This window comes from Lithobates pipiens, unplaced genomic scaffold, assembly GCF_037356315.1.
Source record: "Lithobates pipiens isolate NorthernLeopardFrog02 unplaced genomic scaffold, aLitPip1_a1.2 Scaffold_8, whole genome shotgun sequence".
NCBI classification, from domain to species: Eukaryota; Metazoa; Chordata; class Amphibia; order Anura; family Ranidae; genus Lithobates; species Lithobates pipiens.
In genome coordinates, this window is record NW_027507903.1 from 383,126,988 (window position 1) to 383,146,450 (window position 19,463).

The window sequence follows — 19,463 nt, forward strand, 5'->3', positions numbered from 1 at the left end:
GTTGGTGTCACATGGTGACCCCGCCCCCTTACGATGTCACAGTCCCGGAGGATGATGGGACTGTCACCATGTGACATCAACCCATGTAACCAAACCATGTGACATCAACCCATGTGACACCGCCCCTTGTCCCTATATAAGTCACAGCGCAGCGCGTCCCTGGCATTGCGGCCGGAGAGAACGTCGAGTCAACATCTCCAGGAGAAGAAGAAGAAGAAGAAGAAGAACGGAAGGCGGTGGCGGCGGCGACAGAAGACCGGGCCACCGCCTGTAAAAGAGCTGTAAGAAGGCGCGGTGGCCCGGCTGAAGAACCGAATAGGGGGACAAGACCCCCGAAGTCGGAAGAAGAGGCCGCGGCGACGAAGAACAATGCCGGGCTCCTCCGCTAGTAAAAGAGCTACAAGAAGATAGCGGAGGAGTCCGGCGAGAAGACCCCGGAAAACGGAAGACCCCCGGAGCTGTGCAATAAATTATTTTATCTTGTGTGTTGTGTTTTTTTTTGTACTTTATTTTACAGGTGAATGGGTAGGGGTACATTGTACCCCATACTCATTCACATAGGGTGGAGGGCCAGTAACCGGGGGCCCCCTTATTAAAGGGGATTCCCGGATTCTGATAAGCCCCTCGCCCGCAGACCCCGACAACCAACGGCCAGGGTTTTCGGGAAGAGGCCCTTGTCCTCATCAACATGGGGACAAGGTGCTTTGGGACGGCACGCGGCCTGGTACGGCTCAGGAGGGGGGGGGGGCGCTCGCTCGCCCCTCCTTTCCTGGCCGGCCGGGTAGCGTGCTCGGACATGGGTCTGTTGTGGACTTGGGGGGGACCCCCACGCCGATTTTTTCCGGCGTTGGGGTTCCCCTTTAAGTCCATACCAGGCGGCGGGGCCAGAGACGTATCCTTTGCGGGCCCCGCCTACCTGGAGACGCGCTCGAAATGAGCGGACTTTCCTCCGCGTGTGTGGGCGAGTCCGTTCATTTCAAAAGTAGGGCGGATAGTACGGCGGACTTAGTACGCCATATTAGTCTGCTGAAAAAGTGCCGTGTGTGGGCAAGTAGCCCGTTCGGAAAGTCCGACGGACAGTCTGGCGGGAAGTCCGCCAGACTAAGTACGTCGGACAGACGGCTACGTGTGTACGCGGCTTAAGGTTACCAGAAAAATAATACAGTCTGTACAGTACTGTACCAACAGGTGTGCCAGACCAATGATACAGTAAGAGTCCAAATTGATTTATTGGCTGGCATTTAAGACAGTACATACACATTAAGCATAAAAAAAAGAAAAAAGAAAAGAAAAAAAAGAAACACAAAAAAAAGGAAAATAAAGGTAGTGTGCAGCATCTTTAAAATGTAGCTTTTACTTGCTTTTTTTTTATTAACAAAAGAATGCTATGCGTAAATAGAGTATCTAAATAAAACCCATCCATAAAATCTGAATACAAAATCATAACATTACTAAATAGTACGAAAAATCAGTCTATAATGCAATCTGTCTAATAATAAAAAAAAAAAAAAGAATGACACCACCACCCCCACAAATTTCACAAGAAACACGCTTCACTTCGGGACATGATGGTCAACAGGCTGAGTGGTTTCTGAAAGAAAAAGAAAAATGTACAGTAAGAATACTGACTACAGTGCAGTATTTTAATAGGCACCTGAAAGAGTACAGTACAATACAGTAGCTGCTTTGCCCCCAAGCCATAGAGCGAAGAATATACAGTACTGTACAGCAATCTGTACACCCTAGGCAGATGGAGAAGGGTTTTTACGGATCGCACTTTAATAGTAAATAACATTAAGCCTGTTACTGTACCTGTACTGTAACTGCACTTATTGTACAGATAAACCTTTCCACACATATCCCAGAAACAGCCTAATCTCAAGCCATCAGAACTGTACTGTACAGTATGTTTTTATACTGTACAATTGGTGAATGGAAACATCTCCACTGTTCCCTGTGGAGAGCACGCGTGGGGATCTACAATACAGTACTGTACAGTAGATGCTTTGCCTCCAAGCCATTGAGCGAAGAATATACAGTACTGTACATGATAATCTAAAACCTTTTTACCCTTAATGCAAACAGCATGGAAAAGGGCTTTTTGGAAACACTACTGTAAAGGCAGTGGAGGACATGGACGAAGGTCGCAACGATTTCCATCATCCGTTCTGTTACAGTAGACCTTCTCCGGTCAGTAAATACAGCAATCTGTACACCCTAGACAGATGAAGAAGGGTTTTACGGATCACACTTTAATAGTAAATAACAATAAGCCTGTTACTGTACTGTACCTGTAACTGCAGTTGCAGTATTGTACAGATAAACCTTTCCACACATACTGTACTGTATCCCTGAAACAGCCTAATCTCAAGCCATCAGGAAACATCTCCACTGCTCCTTGTGGAGAGCACGCGGGGGATCTGAGGAATGCATTACTGTACGAGTCAGGACTGCAGCAGTGTACTGTACTGTATACAGTACTGTACTGTAGTCTAAGGTGGATCTGTATGACAAAACTACTGTACTGTAGAGGTCTGGTATTGATTTGGACATCCAACACGTTTGAGAGACCTGAAGACCCCCCAACTTCATCAGGGCATAAGGAAGTTACAGTACTGTGCACTACAGTACTTGCTGGACCAGGAGAGTTAATGCTCAGTATAGTACTAGCCACCAACTTGCTGAACTGCGGTAAAGATCTTTTTGGGATCTTTTTTTTTTGTTTTTGCATATACTGTTTAAACAGTAAATTTATTTCATTTTCACGTCATTTTCAAACAATAGAAAATCACTACAATAGAGTTTCAGTAATGAGCTAGTCTAACAGGAATTCCATTTCCTCACCGTCTGGTACACCGTTGAGTACAGTACTGTATGAAAGGACCCTGAAACAGCATTGAGATATTTGATAATATACTGTACTGTACAGTAAAAACATCTGTTAAAAAAAATGGAAGTGTACGGTACAGCACAGGTGCTAAACTGTGCAGACATGCTTTGCATACTGTACAATTGTATTTCTAGTACTCTATTTAATATGCATATATTATTAGACATTTTAAACAAAGTAACATGTACAATACTGTACAGTACTGTATCAAATACATGCAGTACTGTACTTGAATATATTCTCTATACTGTACATATATATTAAAATAAGACAATAAAAAAAAAAAGTTAACTGGGGAATTGAACTCTGGACACTTCACATTAAAGGCTGACACGCAGCCGCTGGACCACCTTCACAAGCCCTTCTAATATTTGCCCACTGTAGTAGTGTCATGACACATGAGATGCATCAATGAATGAGCGACAGAGCTCGGCGCTGGCAACCGCGACGGGGCTCTCCGGTGTCAATTTCGCTGCTAACAGCGGTGATATTTACACAATCTCGGCGGCACATACTGTATGTCTGAAATTACCAAAACAGTCATTCCTCCAAATCCCTCACTGGCTCTATTATCCATTGATGTTGATCGATATCCTATCCAGTTTAGAAATGTGTTTACACATATTTTGCTGTCAGCCAGGATCAGTATAACGAGGAACTGGAAAAATCCTGATCCTCCTTCCATAAAAGAAGTGATAGAATCGACTCAAACTCATTACATTTATGAATCAATTCTAGCTCTTCGACCTCACAAAAAAGAACATACTCATAAAATATGGCAGCCATGGTTAAAATGGGCTAGTCCCCAAAACATTGCACGAGTTCTTTGTTCCTAGATAACTTGAATTAAAAAATCACTTACTCCGCTCTAATATTTTAATCTTTGTTTTGTATCTATTAAATTACAGGTTACTATTACTGTCCCGAACACAGTTTAGCACCCATAGGGGTGTTCGGGAATATATTTAGGTTCATCATCTTTGAATTACTTGAATTGGCAGTATATAAATATGTGAAGATAATATTTATATTACTTTTGTGTATTGTCTCCACAATGGATGTATTAATAACCTCCCTATCGTTGCCTTTATTATCCCTATTATAATTGAAATAATTAATATGGTTTTCTTTATATTATATTTTTTATTATTTTTGGATATTATTATCTATGTATCTAAATACTGTAACTGATATGTTATTTAGTCATAATTTCTGTCATTTGTCTTGATAAAAATGTAAACTTTAATAAAAACTATTGATTAAAAAAAGAATTAGGAATTAACATTGCTGCATTTCTGGTATGATTGTTGTATTGTTACATCCCTGAATTTAAGCTACTGCTTAACTTGTATTTTGGAGCCGACTTTGTCACTCTAGTGTATGTGTATTGTCCCTTTCACTGTTTTTGAGTAAAGGAGAAAGAGGAAGGAATATGTTTTGTAATTTTTTTTTGTAAAAAAAGGAACACGTAGAAGCTTTAAAAAATTACTAGTTGACTACTACTACTTTTTTGTCAAATACTGTTATTTAAAAAACAGTCTTTATCCACCATTTCTACATTTTACGCTCAGCCATGTCTATTTTTTCTAATTGTATTAGCCAGAAAAAAAGAGCTACTCTGCATAACCTTTCTGTAATTTACAGTAAATTGTATATTACAATAAACATTTTGGGCTGAAATACATTGGTCTTCATTCTTTTTTGTATGAACAGTTGGTCCATATGCAGTGCATTGAAATCAATTTGTTGTAGATGAGGTAATTCTTATAAAACATTTTTTGCAAATAATTAAATTTAAAGTGTAGTTTAGGCCTTACTGTTGCCAACCCAACTGGGTATGCTGCTACTTTCTTCATATGGAGGGCAGAAATATTATATTAAATTGTTTTATTGGAATATTACTATTTCTTTCTTCTGTTTTACTTTACAGTTCATGGAACGGTTGAAGTTACTGTTTGTTACACCTAAGCATCAGCCAGACCTCATTTACCTTCGTCATGTTTCTCTGCGGAAAGTTCATCTATTCACCCTAATTCAAATATCTTGTTTAATCATTTTATGGATATTAAAATCAACAGCTGCTGCAATTATTTTTCCACTGATGGTAACAAATATATTACTTGCATTTTTACTAATTGTTGAACTTGTATATGGTACAGAGTTATACAAAAAGGTTGCGCTGGAAAAAAAATATACTAAAAAAATATAATTACACAATATATTAGTGAATAACGCCACCAAAAAGTGAATACAAAATTATTCAATGCCAAAAATAAATCCTGTGAAAGAAAGGCATCCTGAAATCATCCATATTGCAAAATATCCATATATAAAGAATACATAAATAAAAAGTGTCCAAAAATAATCCTGTGGGGAAAATCAATGAATTCCTGTGGGATATTAATCAAGTCCAAAGGGTTTCCACAGCTCTCAATTGTTGAAAGGGCGATAATATTCACAATGATAGTGACTTTGATAGGTGCGTCCCACCACCGAATAAGGGAAATAAGCGCTTACCAGATTACAATACTTTAATGCTTGTATCTATCCCCGGTCTGGGTCTTTTCATCAGATGATATAACAAACCATCCAGCCCTCGATCCACAGGAATAGCCCCCCGTCTGAATCCAATCTCAATATCCTTCCACTGACAGTGGACTCGATACACCTCTGAGTACTGATGGGGTTGCACTCAAAAAAAGAAAAAGTGGAATGATCATAGGTAAAACCCGCAGGATATTTATTTAAATATAGCTAGTACAACAAACTTGCGGCTGGCCGGCTACAATACACACACCCGTGCTAACAATGGACGCAGCGCACGGTGATGTCAGCACATCACTCCTCCCTATGAGTTTCATCACAGGTTTGACGTCGTCATGGGGCACAGGCGGGGTACTCACGCACCGCTATTTATATAAGAACCAAGCCTCGATCTGAATGGTAAGTGGCTTGGTATAGAAAACACCATCTTGAAGATGGGCGGATTGCAATGGATCGCCAGATAGCTCTCCAACCATGAGGCGACACGAATAAAACAAATAAAACTGAAACTGATCTCCAATCTAGTGAAAATATCACCTCTCCGTTGTTTGTTAGCACGGGTGTGTGTATTGTAGCCAGCCGGACGCAAGTTTGTTGTACTTTTTCTTTTTTTTTCCTTTTTAGTTCGGGCTAGTATGTTACCTAGCTATTTTTAAATAAATATCCTGTGGGTTTTACCTATGGTCGTTCCACTTTTTCTTTTTTTGAGCGCAATCCCATCAGTACTCAGAGCTGTATCGGGTCCACTGTCAGTGGAAGGATATTGAGATTGGATTCAGACAGGGGGCTATTCCTGTGGATCGAGGGTTGGATGGCTCGTTATATCATCTGATGAAAAGACCCAGACCGGGGATAGATACAAGCATTAAAGTATTGTAATCTGGTAAGCGCTTATTTCCCTTATTCGGTGGTGGGACGCACCTATCAAAGTCACTATCATTGTGGATATTATTGGCCTTTCAGCAATTGAGAGCTGTGGATACCCTTTTGACTTGATTAATATACCACAGGAATTCATTGATTTTCCCCACAGGATTATTTTTGGACACTTTTTATTTATGTATTCTTTATATATGGATATTTTGCAACATGGATGATTTCAGGATGCCTTTCTTTCACAGGATTTATTTTTGGCATTGAATAATTTTGTATTCACTTTTTGGTGGCGTTATTCACTAATATATTGTGTAATTATATTTTTTTAGTATATATTTTTTTGTGTTGTGGCTATTTTTTCATTCTTTGTAAAAAAAATTTTTGTCCAGGGCAGGTTTTTTCTTTATTAATATGGTACAGAGTGATGGCCAAAAGAAGCAAATTTCAGTTTGCTGGACGATCATCAAACACTTGGAAAAAATGTGCAATCCCAAAAAATAACACCCAAGCCCCACTGATGTAGGAGCTGAATCTTGTAACTTTTTTTTGCATTTGTCAAACCTATTTTCAAGATTGTGGTAAAAAAAAAGGACATAAGTAGCTGGGCACTGGCATGGGTACAAGTTCCATTGCAAAAAAACAAATGTTCAGTAATGCCGCGTACACACAATTGGACTATCCGGCAGACTTAGTTCGGCGGACCAGAGTCCGCCGGACAATCCGCCCGTGTATAGGCTCCGACGAACTTAGAAAGGAGTTTTGACTCAAAATTTTCCACCGGACTCGGCAGTCCGGCGGACAATCCACCTGTCTGTGTGCTAGCCCACCGGAATTTTGAAATGAACAGACTTGACCACGCACAGAGAAAAGTCTGTTAATTTTGAACGCGGCTCCAGGTAGACGGGACTAGCGAAGGAAGTGAATGTTGCCACCTCCATCGGCAAGATTGACACCTCGCTGGCCTTGTCACCTGGTATGGACTTAAAGGGGAAGCCCTATGCCGAAAATGGCGTGGGGGTCCCCCCAAAGTCCATATCAGACTCTTATCCGAGCACGCAGCCTGGCCGGTCAGGAAAGGGGGTGGAACCTTACCAGGCCACATGCCCTCAACATGGGGGGGTGCTTTGGGGAAGGGGGCCCCCTACCCCAAAGCACCTTGTCCCCAGGTTGATGAGGACAAGGGCCTCTTCCCATCAACCCTTGCCGTTAGTTGTCGAGGTCTGCGGGCGGGGGGCTTATCGGAATCCGAGAGCCCACTTTAATAAGGGGGCCCCTAGATACCGCCCCCACACTCTATGTGAATGAGTATGGGGTATGATGTACTTCTAGGTCTTCTCGCCAAATTCTTCCTCTATCTTCTGCTCTTTTGCTATCTCTTTTACTAGCGAAGGAGCCCGGCTTTCTTCTTCATCACCGATGCCGTCCAGGGGTCTTCTTCCGACTTCGGGGTCTTGTCCCCCTCTTCGGTTCTTCTGCCAGACCTTCGCTATCTTCTTATAGCTTTCTTTACTAGTGTTGGCCCGGTCTTCTGCCGCCGCCGCCTTCTGTTGGGGCCAGCGACTTGTCAATCTCGCCGATGGACTTCCTTCGCTAGTCCTGTCTACCTGGAGCCACGTTCAAAATTAATGGATTTTCTCAGTGTGTGGGCAAGTCCGTTCATTTCAAAAGTCCAGTGGACTCCTGCCATAGTCCGGCGGGTTGTCTGCCGGACCTAATCCTAGTCCACCAGAAAAGTCTGGTCATGTGTGGGCAGTTCAGCTCGGAAATGTCCGGCGGACCTCCGCTGCAAAGTCTGGCGGGTTGTCCACCAGACTAAGTCCACCATACTAAGTCCGCCGGATAGTCTGATTGTGTGTACGAGGCATAAGGAGTAGGTCTTAAGGGGTAACAATACAAAATATACAATTCCTTTAAACGTTATGCTTGGGAGATGCCTTGAACCTGACCCTGAAGTGGAAAGTAGGATGTACTCCAGAACGATTGACTTCTAAAAAAAAATATAAAGTACTATATACTGTATCTAGAATAAGGGTACGGTATAGAAAGGGGGGGGGGGGGGGGTTGTTGCATGTGGTCTCCTTCAAAATACAGACTCTTATCCAGGCATGCAGTCTTCACTCCCAGATCCTTTGTGGGGGCTTATTGCAATCTGAAAGCCTCCTTTTAATATAAAAGGGCCTCCAGATATCCAGCTCTTCTATATGAGTGATTGAGGAGTACATAATAGCCCTGGTTGCTAATTCACTAAAAATATTGACAAAGTAAATACACACACCATTGAAAAAGCCGTCAGGTAAAATGGGAAGTTTCTTGGATTTCTGTCAGGATCCATCTATATTTTTCAGTGCTTGAAGTGTTTTTAAGAGATATATTTGAGAAAATGTGCATATATTGTAGATAATATTGTTTCTTTTTTGCCTGGACATGCATTTTCATAATTTACAGGTTTCATCTAAATTCTTTATCTTTTTGCTTTTTTCAGCTGCTGGCCCTTGCGGGTATACGGAAGGCAATGGAATGCATTTTTTCATTACATGATCTAAGTTGGTTGGATGACATATTGCCACAAAAGTTTGTTAGTGAAGAAGGGCAAAAGTCAGAACAAATAGATTCAACTGACAGTGAAGATGTAAGATAAAATCTTTTTTCATTGTACTGTCTTTTTTTTTTTTAGCTCACAGCAATAGTTATGCTTTCTATACCCATAGTACTACTTCACTACTTGCAGAATGCAAATAACACAAAAGTGCAAAGTGCACTTGTTCTGTCTGTGTGGAGAAGGTTTAATAGAAGGTAAAAAAATAGGTAAAGAGGAACCTGAACGATGTCACTTGTTCTATTGCATCTTTTTTTAGGCAGATCCATTTATATACGTACCATACATATACCATATACCATACGTAAAATACAATATTAATCAAACACTGCCCTCTATTAAAATTACAATATAGGTAAATAGCAAAGAATGCCTGTTTTATGAATAACTCCTGTAATTCAGATTAGTAGAGATGAGGTGTCTGTTTGTGTCACTACAACTTCAATTTGTTTGCAGCTGGGCACCACATATTATTGAGGTGCTGTTAGATCAAAAAAAGCCCAGCGGTTTACAGTGCACTCAAGATTCACAGTTTGCAGTGCATCCAAGCACCACTTTTCCCTCATATATTTCTTTCAATAGCTGCAAATAAAAGTAGGGAACATGCCCCACATTGTTAGCACCACATCTGATAAGCCTACAGGGAGAGGAAGAATTTCCCGTGAAGTTTTGAGGGGGCAAACAGCCTCTGTGGCCACTGGCCAAATTGGTGATAATGAAAAACTGTTAATCATCTGCAGACAAGGCAGGTTTGCTTTTTTGGGAGGCCAGAGCACACAGAGAAGGTGGTAAAGTGGAAAACCATGCCTTCATTCTCCCCACTGCCCTCTGTTACCCAGGTGCAGACTAATTTGCAGCTGCCAGCTATTCTGCCTACTCATTCACCTCTACTCCTGTCATTGCCTTGTAGGAGTTAGGGGTAGGCTGGTGACACTCCCTCCATGTTCCCCTCCTCGTTGGGTGGCAAGTAAGGGTCACATGAGAGGCCTACTCCGGGTGGTGTCTTCTGGGCTACACTAGGCACTTTAGATAGGATCAGTCGTCTGTGTAAGTAAAGGTACCCCCATATGCATGGCAGTGCATATGGGGGTACCTTTACTTGCACAAATGACTGAACTCTAGTTGACTCCCATGATGCTTGACCACAGTCACCATTGCATTTAGGAGAGCCAACGCCCTCTCCACCTTTCCAGTGGAAATGGAATGGAATAGGGGTCCTGCTGTGCACCTAGCATGCGTACACTCACTTAACTGTTCCTCTTCCATACTTGTGCAAAGGCTGAGGACTTGTGAAGTTCTAATTTGCTTCCGTTGCTTTGGAAGACAGACCTGCTTATGAAGAGGGTGCCGACAACTCCTACAAGAGGCTATGCCACCTGCCACATGTACACACTTGTGACAGGCTGCTAGAGAATCCTTTGTTACCCTTGATAAACACTTGTATCTTCACATTGCATTAACTCTGCTGTCCTCATACCCAATGTGCTTTGCTAACCCAAACTGTAGACTATTGTGCCTGTTACTTGCATTATGCCCCTTGAGTAACTTCAGAGCAGGCAAAGACAAATGTTCTAAAACTTTACTTAAATTACTACGCATGACAGTAAAACAAGTGCAACAGTCTGTCCCTAACAAATTCCTAACTCTGTGCATGTATGTTGGGGCAGCTACAAGCCTGTTTAAAGTCTTTAACTGGTTTAGTCCATGATGGTAGTATCCAAGATTGGCATCTTTAGGTGCGGACAGCAGATCCCAGCAATCCCCTTGGCATGCAGGGACAGGCTGATAGTAGTGATATCGATATTGACATAGAAATCATCAGAAGGGGCACGTTGAGGAGGAAAGAAGATTATGAGCTCGGTTTTGGATAAATTAGTTTGAGGAAGTGGCGTAACATCCAGGCTGATGTGTCTGTTAGTAAATTAGTGATCCATGCAGATCTCAAGTCCTGCGGGAACTCACGGGAACGGAGTTTCTGTACTTTTTCCACAACAGGAACTCAGTTGCCATTAGCAGTCATGTCCTGCAAGACTTTGAAGTATGCGAGCTGTATGGCAGGTGCTACACCAGCAGCCGCCGACACAGCTCGCAATAGTAAGTGCCGCACACCTGACCATTCAGGCATTGCCAGTAGGGGTCCCCATGACAGCTTCCGCTTTGATCTACCTGTCAATCACAGCTAGCTGACGGGTAGATCAGGTCCATGCTGCTAAGAGATTGTATTTAGTCAGACCTCTCGTGATGCGCTCCTCCCCGCCAGCCCCTCCTGATTTTCTGTCTCCTCATCCTCCCCCCCTTGTCCTGCATACTTGCTCTGTGTGTCCTGCTGAATCTCCCCCTCCTCTATCTTCGGTGCCATATTATGAGAGAACCCAGAGGAGGAGCACAGCTATTCTGCTCACAGGACATGCAGGGAGAGAGGTGAGCTGAGGGAGGAACATCAGTTTGGGGTGGTAAGCTGAGCACAATACCTGGCAAAGTTTAATGCCAGGAGGGAAGTTTATGTGGAAATAGCTCAGGTTGGAATAGCAGCGAGTGTGTGTTGGAGCCCTGCAGAGTTTGCAGCCCCCAAGTTAACATACATCTCCTAAGCAGGAACACATCACTATCTCCCCAAGCATTCTGTCCAGATAATGTGCAGTTAATTTATGACCTTTCCGTTTAACCCTGTGTTATCCAAACTCTGTTCAATGAAAAGTGTAAACTCACCACATAAACACTCTATATACAAAATAAAATTCCCCAATAAAGATCAGAACACGATGTTCACATTTGCATGGAAGCACAATTGAATGAATGCTAATTATTCAGAGAATTACCGTATTTATGTTTATTGAGAATTGTTTTTTTTTAACCACTTGAGATCCACGCTATAGTCAAATGAAGGCTACAGCGCGGATCTCGAATGCCGGGACTACGTCTATTGACGTCGTCCCCTTTAATGGCTCCCCGCGCGCTCCCGGGAGCGCGCAACGGGGAAAATCTGTGTTGGCCGTGTCCCCTGGACACAGCCAATCACAGATCGCTGTAAACGGCTAATCACAGCGGCCGCTTACAGCACGATCGCCGCCTCCAATGGGTGATGGTCTCAAATGTAAACAAATGAGATCATCTCCCATTGCCGAATCTGTCTCCTCACACAGAGACAGCGTGTGAGGAGAGAGATTCTGTGAGTTGAGAAAAAAAGTGTTTTTTGTGCCATCTGTGCCCGCCAGTGCCCATCTGTACCCTGCCAGTGCCCATCTCTACCCCACCAGTGCCCATCTCTACCCCGCCAGTGCCCATCTCTACCCCACCAGTGCCCACCTGTGGCCACCTGTGCCCACCTGTGCCATCTGTGCATCATCTGTGCAACATCAGTGCCCATCTGTGCACCGCCAGTGCCCGCCAGTGCCCATCTGTACCAATCGGTGCCCATCTGTGCCACCTCAGCAGTGCCCATATGTGCCGCCTCAGCAGTGCCCATCTGTGCCGCCTCAGCAGTGCCCATCTGTGCCCATCTGCTGCCTCATCAGTGCACATCTGTGCAATAAATCTGCACATCTGTGCAATAAATCAGTGCACATCTGTGCCGACCCATCAGTGCCCATTTGTGCCGCCTCAACAGCGCCCATCTGTGCCACGTCAAAAGCACCCATCTGTGCCACCTCAAAAGCGCCCATCTGTGCCACCTCAAAAGCGCCCATCTGTGCCACTTAAACAGTGCACATCTGTGCCGACTCATCAGTGCACATCTGTGCCGACTCATCAGTGCCCATCTGTGCCACCTCTGTGCTGCTTCAACAGTACACATCTGTGCCACCTCATCAGTGCACATCTGTGCCATCAATCAGTGCACATCAGTGCCACCTCATCAGTGCCCATCAGTGCAGGCTTAACACCAGCAACCATGTCTAAACGAGTCTTTTCCGCCGAGGAGGCGTACAAAATAATTTCCACGGCCAACGAGAGCAACGGGGAGCTCTCCTCTTCAGATTCTCTTTCAGATTCGGATTCTGAAGCCGACATAAATTATGAGCCAGTCCTCAGCAGTGAAACACTGACTGAATCCGAGGAGGAAGATATCCGGCCCATCAAACGAAGGCGTTCTAGCGAGGCAGTGCCATCCACCAGCACCGAAGTGCCGTCCACCAGCACCGCAGTGCCGTCCACCAGCACCGCAGTGCCCCGGCAAGAAAGGCCAAGTACCAGTGGGGTGTCATCTCAGCCCCAAAGGGTTAGGAGCCATGCCGGCCTTCCCTATGCCCTTCAGAACCCCTTGTGGCTTTCTCCTAATTCAGGAGAGGCCAATGTTCCCCCTTTCACTGCCCAGCCAGGAGTCCAGGTGGACACGGAGAATTTTACCCCAATAGATTTTTTTTATTTAATTTTTACGGAGGATATGTTGTCGTCAATTGTGGCCCAGTGCAACCTGTATGCACAACATTTTATTTTGAAAAATCCGACATCTTATTATGCCCGTCCCTACGAATGGAGAGACCTAACGGTGGAGGAGTTCAAGGTTTTTTTAGGCCTCACATTTAACATGGGACTCAACAAAAAAAAATCAATTGCGTACCTACTGGTCAACCCACCCCCTCCACCACACACCACTCTTCTCCGCGGTAATGCCCAGAACCAGGTATCAGATGATCCTGAGGTTCTTACATTTCAGCGACAATACCCAGTGCCTTCCACGAAATGACCCAAATTACGACAGGCTTTACAAAATTCGTCCAATACTTATTTTTCACAAACATTCCCCAAATTGTTTACCCCGGACCAACACATATGTGTGGATGAGTCCCTTATTAAATTTAGTGGTAGGCTTAAAATGAAGCAATTTATGCCCAGCAAAAGGGCCCGCTATGGGGTGAAGATCTACAAATTATGCGACTGAGCCACAGGGTACACATATTTATTCATAGTGTACGAAGGGAAGGACACCCAGCTGCAGCCCCCTAATTGTCCGGACTATCCCGCGGAAAAGTTGTTTGGGACCTCATATACCCCCTATTGGATAAAGGCTACCACCTGTATGTAGAAAACTTCTACACATCTCTGCCCCTGTTCCACAACCTTCACCGGAAGAAGACGCCAGCATGTGGCACCGTAAAAAGGAATCGGAAGGGCTTTCCTCAAAGTCTTGTGAATAAGAAGCTGCGAAAAGGAGAAACCGCAAGTCTGAGAAACAAGGAGGTTCTGGCAGTGAAGTGGAGGGACAGAAGGGATGTGTATATGTTGTCTTCTATCCACAATGATACGTTTGTGGAAATCCCCAGAAGGAATGGCCCCGTAAAAAACCCAAAATGCATTTATGAATACAATTTGTTCATGGGGGGAGTCGACTTCAACGACCAAATGATGGAACCATATCTTGCCACAAGACGGACATACCATTGGTACAAAAAAGTAGCAATTTATTTTTTTCAATTGGCCATTTACAATTCCTATGTAATTTACCGCAACTCCACCCAAAACCCCAAACGTTTCTTTGGCTACCAGGAGGAAGTTTTCACTGCCCTTATTTTCCCAAACGGCCCACCAGAAAATATCCGATCAGACGTTATTAGTCGACTTTCCGAGCGCCACTTTCCCGATAAAATCCCTCCCAAACCAACAGGCCAAAGACGTCAAAAAAGATGTAAGGTGTGTACCAGAGCAGGAGTCTGAAGAGACACATATTATTGTGCACAATGTCCTTCCCAACCAGGCCTCTGCATAGGCGACTGTTTTCGGCGTTACCATACTTCAATACATTTTTAGTGAAATATGGTAAACATAATCCTCAGTTCCTGCCTTCATACACCTTCACACCCCTTATGCCACTGCCTGCTCTGTAACTGACCCTGGCTTGTTATTTGACCACTCTTATGCCTGCCGATTCTGTACATACCGCTGCCTGATCTGGAACTGACCCTGGACTGTTATTCGACCATGCTTCTGCCTAACGATTCTGTACATACCTCTGCCTGATCTGGAACTGACCCTGGACTGTTTGACCACGATATTTGCCTGCCTCTTGGACTGATCTTGTATTCTGCAACTGAACTAGTGGGATTCAGCACGGGGTCTCACATATGTGAGGGGCTCCAGTATAGTTTTTCTGGATGAAGAAAACAATTTTATTTGTTTTCTTATTCCTAGATTAGGGTCTGGAGACTCGGAGGCTTCAAAGAGATTTGGGAGGGAGAAGCCTCTACCCCTATCCCCATTCTGTCCTGAACGAGGCTCTACTTCTGTCTGCTGCCTGTAGGACTTACTGCCGTCATGCCACACTGACCACACCACATGGACCTGCCTACTACCAGGACCAATATTTTTGGCACTGCTGACAATATCTCTGCACTGACCCTGGACTGTATATGGACAGTATCCCTGCCTGCTGCCTGAAAAATTGTGTTCGCTGTTGCTGACCAAGGCCCTGCCTGCTGCCTGGACCAGTGATATCCTCCTGTGGACAACTGCGCTTCTAAAACTACATGTAATCTTTTCTTTACCCTTTGCTCAGCATAATGTATTTGGGGGTGTAATTCTTGGTTTGTGCAGGCTATGTGTCCCTGGAACGCCGACGGTGTTCCTTGCATGTTGCGCCTCTGTATGTGGCCAGGCTGTGTAAACGTCTCACACATGTGGTATTGCCATAGAGTAGAATGTATTTCGGGGTGTTATTTTTGCTATGTAAATGCTATGCGTTGGAAATATCTTATAAACTGACAACTTTGTGTAAAAAAAAATGCGTTTTCATTTTTTCCACATTTTCCGAAAACTGGAAAAAAATGAACCATTGAAAAGACTCATTATGCCTCATAGATTGTACGTTGGGGTGTTAGCTTTCCAAAATGGGGTCATTTTCTGGACGTTTCAATTGCCCTGGTGTTCCAAGGCCTTCAAAACTGTAATAGGTGCTTCAGAAATGAAATGTGTAATTTATGCTCCTAGAATGCCTGAAGGTGCTACTTGAAAATTAGGCCTTTGTATGTGGTCAGGCTGTGTAAAAGTCTCACACATGTGGTATCGTTATACTCAGGAGGAGTAGGAGAATGTATTTTGGGGTGCTATTTTTGCTATGTAAATGCTATGTGTTGGAAATATCTTATAAACTGACAACTTTGTGTAAAAAAAAAATGCGTTTTCATTTTTTTTCCACATTTTCCAAAAACTTCTGGAAAAAATGAACCATTGAAAAGACTCATTATGCCTCATAGATTATACGTTGGGGGTGTAAGCTTTCTAAAATGGGGTCATTTTCTGGATGTTTCCATTGCCCTGGTGTTCCAGGTGCTTCTTTCTCTCCCTGAGATATGTAATCTTCATGGCCCCAATTTTCCTATTCATATAGGCCATGTCTGCCGTGGGGACCATGATCTGCACCAAAGAAAGAAGTTTCTCCAGAGCTGCCTTCCTCTTTCTTCTGTCGTGATAAAACTGGTTGTTGATCTGCCACAGGCAGGGCATCTCCTTGTACAGTTGGAGGAATAGCCCCTTAAAATTGGGGTTTACGAATGGATCCATCTTGTCTGCAAGACACAACACAAGACAAACCCTAAAATACTAATAATGCCATGAAAAACCCTCCTAATCTTGTCCCAACATCAGCCTAGATAGAAGCAGTCTAGTCTAGTGATGCACCAAGTTAAAAATGTTACCTTTGTTTGCACGATCGTCGCGTCCGCGCCTCACTCTGTTCCCAGATCGTACGTACGACACACACGTGTTGCGTTTTATATACAGTGCGCATGCGTGAAACTCCGCCCGCCCCTGACGTTCTTTCTAGACTATTCCCCGCCCCTTTGCTTTCGGCACAGTGGGGAGAGCACATGGCGGAGAGAACACAGGTGCGCAATCACCGTTCCACTAACGAGGAGGAGAGTGAGGAAATCCCAGAGCCTGAAATGTCCCGATCCAGGAAGAGAACATTTAAGGCCTCAAATATGTCTTTTGGAGAGATGTTGGAGATGGTGGACATATTGAACAGGACCGACTATGATGGGAAGTATGGACCTTACCCAAACCCAAATATCAGAAAGGCCAAGATCATGAATAAAGTTGTGAAGAGTCTTCATAAGAATTTTGGGGTACGCCGATCCAAGCATCAACTGAGAAAACGCTGGTCAGACCTGAAACTGAGGGAGCATGAGCTCCCAAGCATGTTTTAAAAAAAAGTAAGTAGTTGTCGTGTGTTCATATGATTATTCTTGCTTGCATACTGCACTTTGATTTCATGTTGTGCATTTTAAAATGGCCACTTTCAAGTTCATGGTTTCATTCGTTCGTAAGAAACATCGTTCTGCAGGTAAGTATTCCAGCTTCACAAAGTGTACACAATAATGTTCTCGCCTTTGAACTCGGCCAAAAAACCCAATTGTACAACACTTCCAAGCAATGTTTCATATTCCTATTTCTGCCCTCTGTGGTCTAATTATTCCTTTTTTACATTCTCATAGGGGAGAGAAGACTCGGCAAGTCTGAGGACACGAGGAACCCCACCCCTCCCAAAGAAGGCAAATATCCAAAACCAGAAGCAGAGGAGCAGGAGGAGGAGAAGGAAGGAGAGATCATTGAAGTTGGACAAATTGTCACCACAACAGGTGAGTGTCAGAGAAAACAGCTTCCGGTAAGCTCATCAATGTATGTCGTCATATTTATAATACATGGTGCGTTTTTTTTGTTTTGTTTTGTAGGTGATGTGGAAGAAGAATCACATTTTACCAGTGAAAGTGCCCAGATCCTGATTGGGGAGATAATGGAGTGCAATCGGGATTTAGAAAATATACAGCAAAACATCAATGATGTTATAAATAAAATGAAGATCATCATTGATGTTTTGGGGAGAGTGTGAAACACCCCAAACTAGCTAGGGTTTTATTTTTTGGCTTTTAAACAAAACTTTTGTCCTTTATAAAAATCCAAATTTGGAAGATGCACAGAGTGTGTCAACATGTGCTATCTCCCATCATGGGGGATCAATGTACGTGTTTTGTGGAAAGTGGCTGAGATGAAGGGGTTGCAGCCCCAAAACATGTAAATTGATCCCCCATGATGGGAGATAGCACATGTTGACACACTGTGTGCATCTTCCAAATTTGGCTTTTCCATGTGATGAAGGCAATATCAGCCCAGTTTGTACATACTCATGTCTGATATTGTCTTCACTTTTCAAAGTTGAACTTTGTAAGTTCCTGTGTTCTGTGTGTTATGCTTTGATACATGCCTGTTTACACAAAAACACCAAGTTACAAAAAAAATTACCTGAAATAATGTTTTTGATACACCCAATATGTTGGTTTGTTGTAAAAACCCTTTTCTAAACGCACATGTGAATGTGCTTTGATTAAAAAGTTCAATTATCAACAATGTGTGGCTTCCTTTTTCAATGCACAAAAGCAGTATTTGTAGTAAAATTGTTGTTTTCGGTGACAATGGGTGTCATTTACTACAGGCAACTCCACTTTGCAATCCAAGTGCAGTTTCAGGTGTACTTTTGCAGTGCATAGTGGATGTGCCTTTAGTAAATAACACCCACAATGATGTGTTAATTTTCACAATCTTGCCATTTTCCTGAGCCCACATATTTCTGTCATGGTGCTGAAAATGAGCAAGATTTTGGTCAGTTATGCACTACATACATTAGTTAACAAAAACAAGGTGTGTGTAGCAGACCCACAACATAATAAGCTTATCTGAAGAAGAGACTGTCCCCTCATCTCGCTCTGAACTTGGGTTTGCACTGTTGTAGAAAAAGGCACAACAAGAAAAAACATACATTTACCTAGGAGACACCTAAAACTAAGCCAAGCAGTAAATGAAAATAAATATTGGAGTTTCAAATAAAAATTTATTGCAAAAATGCCGCTCAGACATTGTCTGGCATATCAATGGCCCCCCTACCCACAAAGTACTCCATGTATTGGTTTCTAACCTCACAGGTGCTTTGGAGGGGCAAGCCAGGTCGAGCAGCTTCAAGGCCCGTGAGGTTCTCATTTTCTATCAAGTCTGCTTCTTGGACAACTGAGACCGCATAGTTTGCAGAATGTCTTTTTAGGAAATTGTGAAGAACACAGCACGCCAGCACAATGTGATTTAGTTTGTACTCCGCCATGTGGATAGGCGTTAAAAAAAGGCGGAACCAGCTGGCCAGTATACCAAAAGTGTTCTCCACCACTCTTCTGGCTCTGGACAGGCGGAAATTAAAAATCCTCTGGTCCGGGGTGAGGGTCCTCATCGGGAAAGGCCGCATCAGATGGTTTGCCAGGGCAAACGCCTCATCCGCGACGAAGACGAATGGGAGTCCTTCCTGATTCTCTTCTGGGGGTGGCAAGCCCAGACTGCCACTCCGGAGACGCGAGTAGAACTCCGTCCGTGCGAACACTCCACCATTCGATATCTGGCCATTTTGCCCCACGTCCACATACAAGAAGTCATAGGTCGCAGAAACCACTGCCAACATCACGATACTATTAAACCCCTTGTAGTTAAAATAGTATGACCCCGAATTGGGTGGTGGGACGATGCAGACGTGTTTCCCATCAATTGCACCTCCACAATTGGGAAAGTCCCAACGACTGGCAAAGTGGG

General features: G+C 43.6%; 1 protein-coding gene across 6 annotated transcripts in view; it reads left to right on the forward strand.

The window, feature by feature from the left end:
• The window catches only part of LOC143964154 (electrogenic sodium bicarbonate cotransporter 1-like), a 1,025,456-nt gene that overhangs the window by 950,898 nt on the left and 55,095 nt on the right, over positions 1 to 19,463 (forward strand). For all 6 annotated transcript variants that reach the window (XM_077473848.1, XM_077473849.1, XM_077473846.1 and 3 more), the window contains 2 exons: positions 4,821 to 4,994; positions 8,793 to 8,939. In XM_077473848.1, coding sequence (XP_077329974.1) covers positions 4,821 to 4,994; positions 8,793 to 8,939 — 321 coding nt within the window. The remainder of the gene's footprint in view (positions 1 to 4,820; positions 4,995 to 8,792; positions 8,940 to 19,463) is intronic.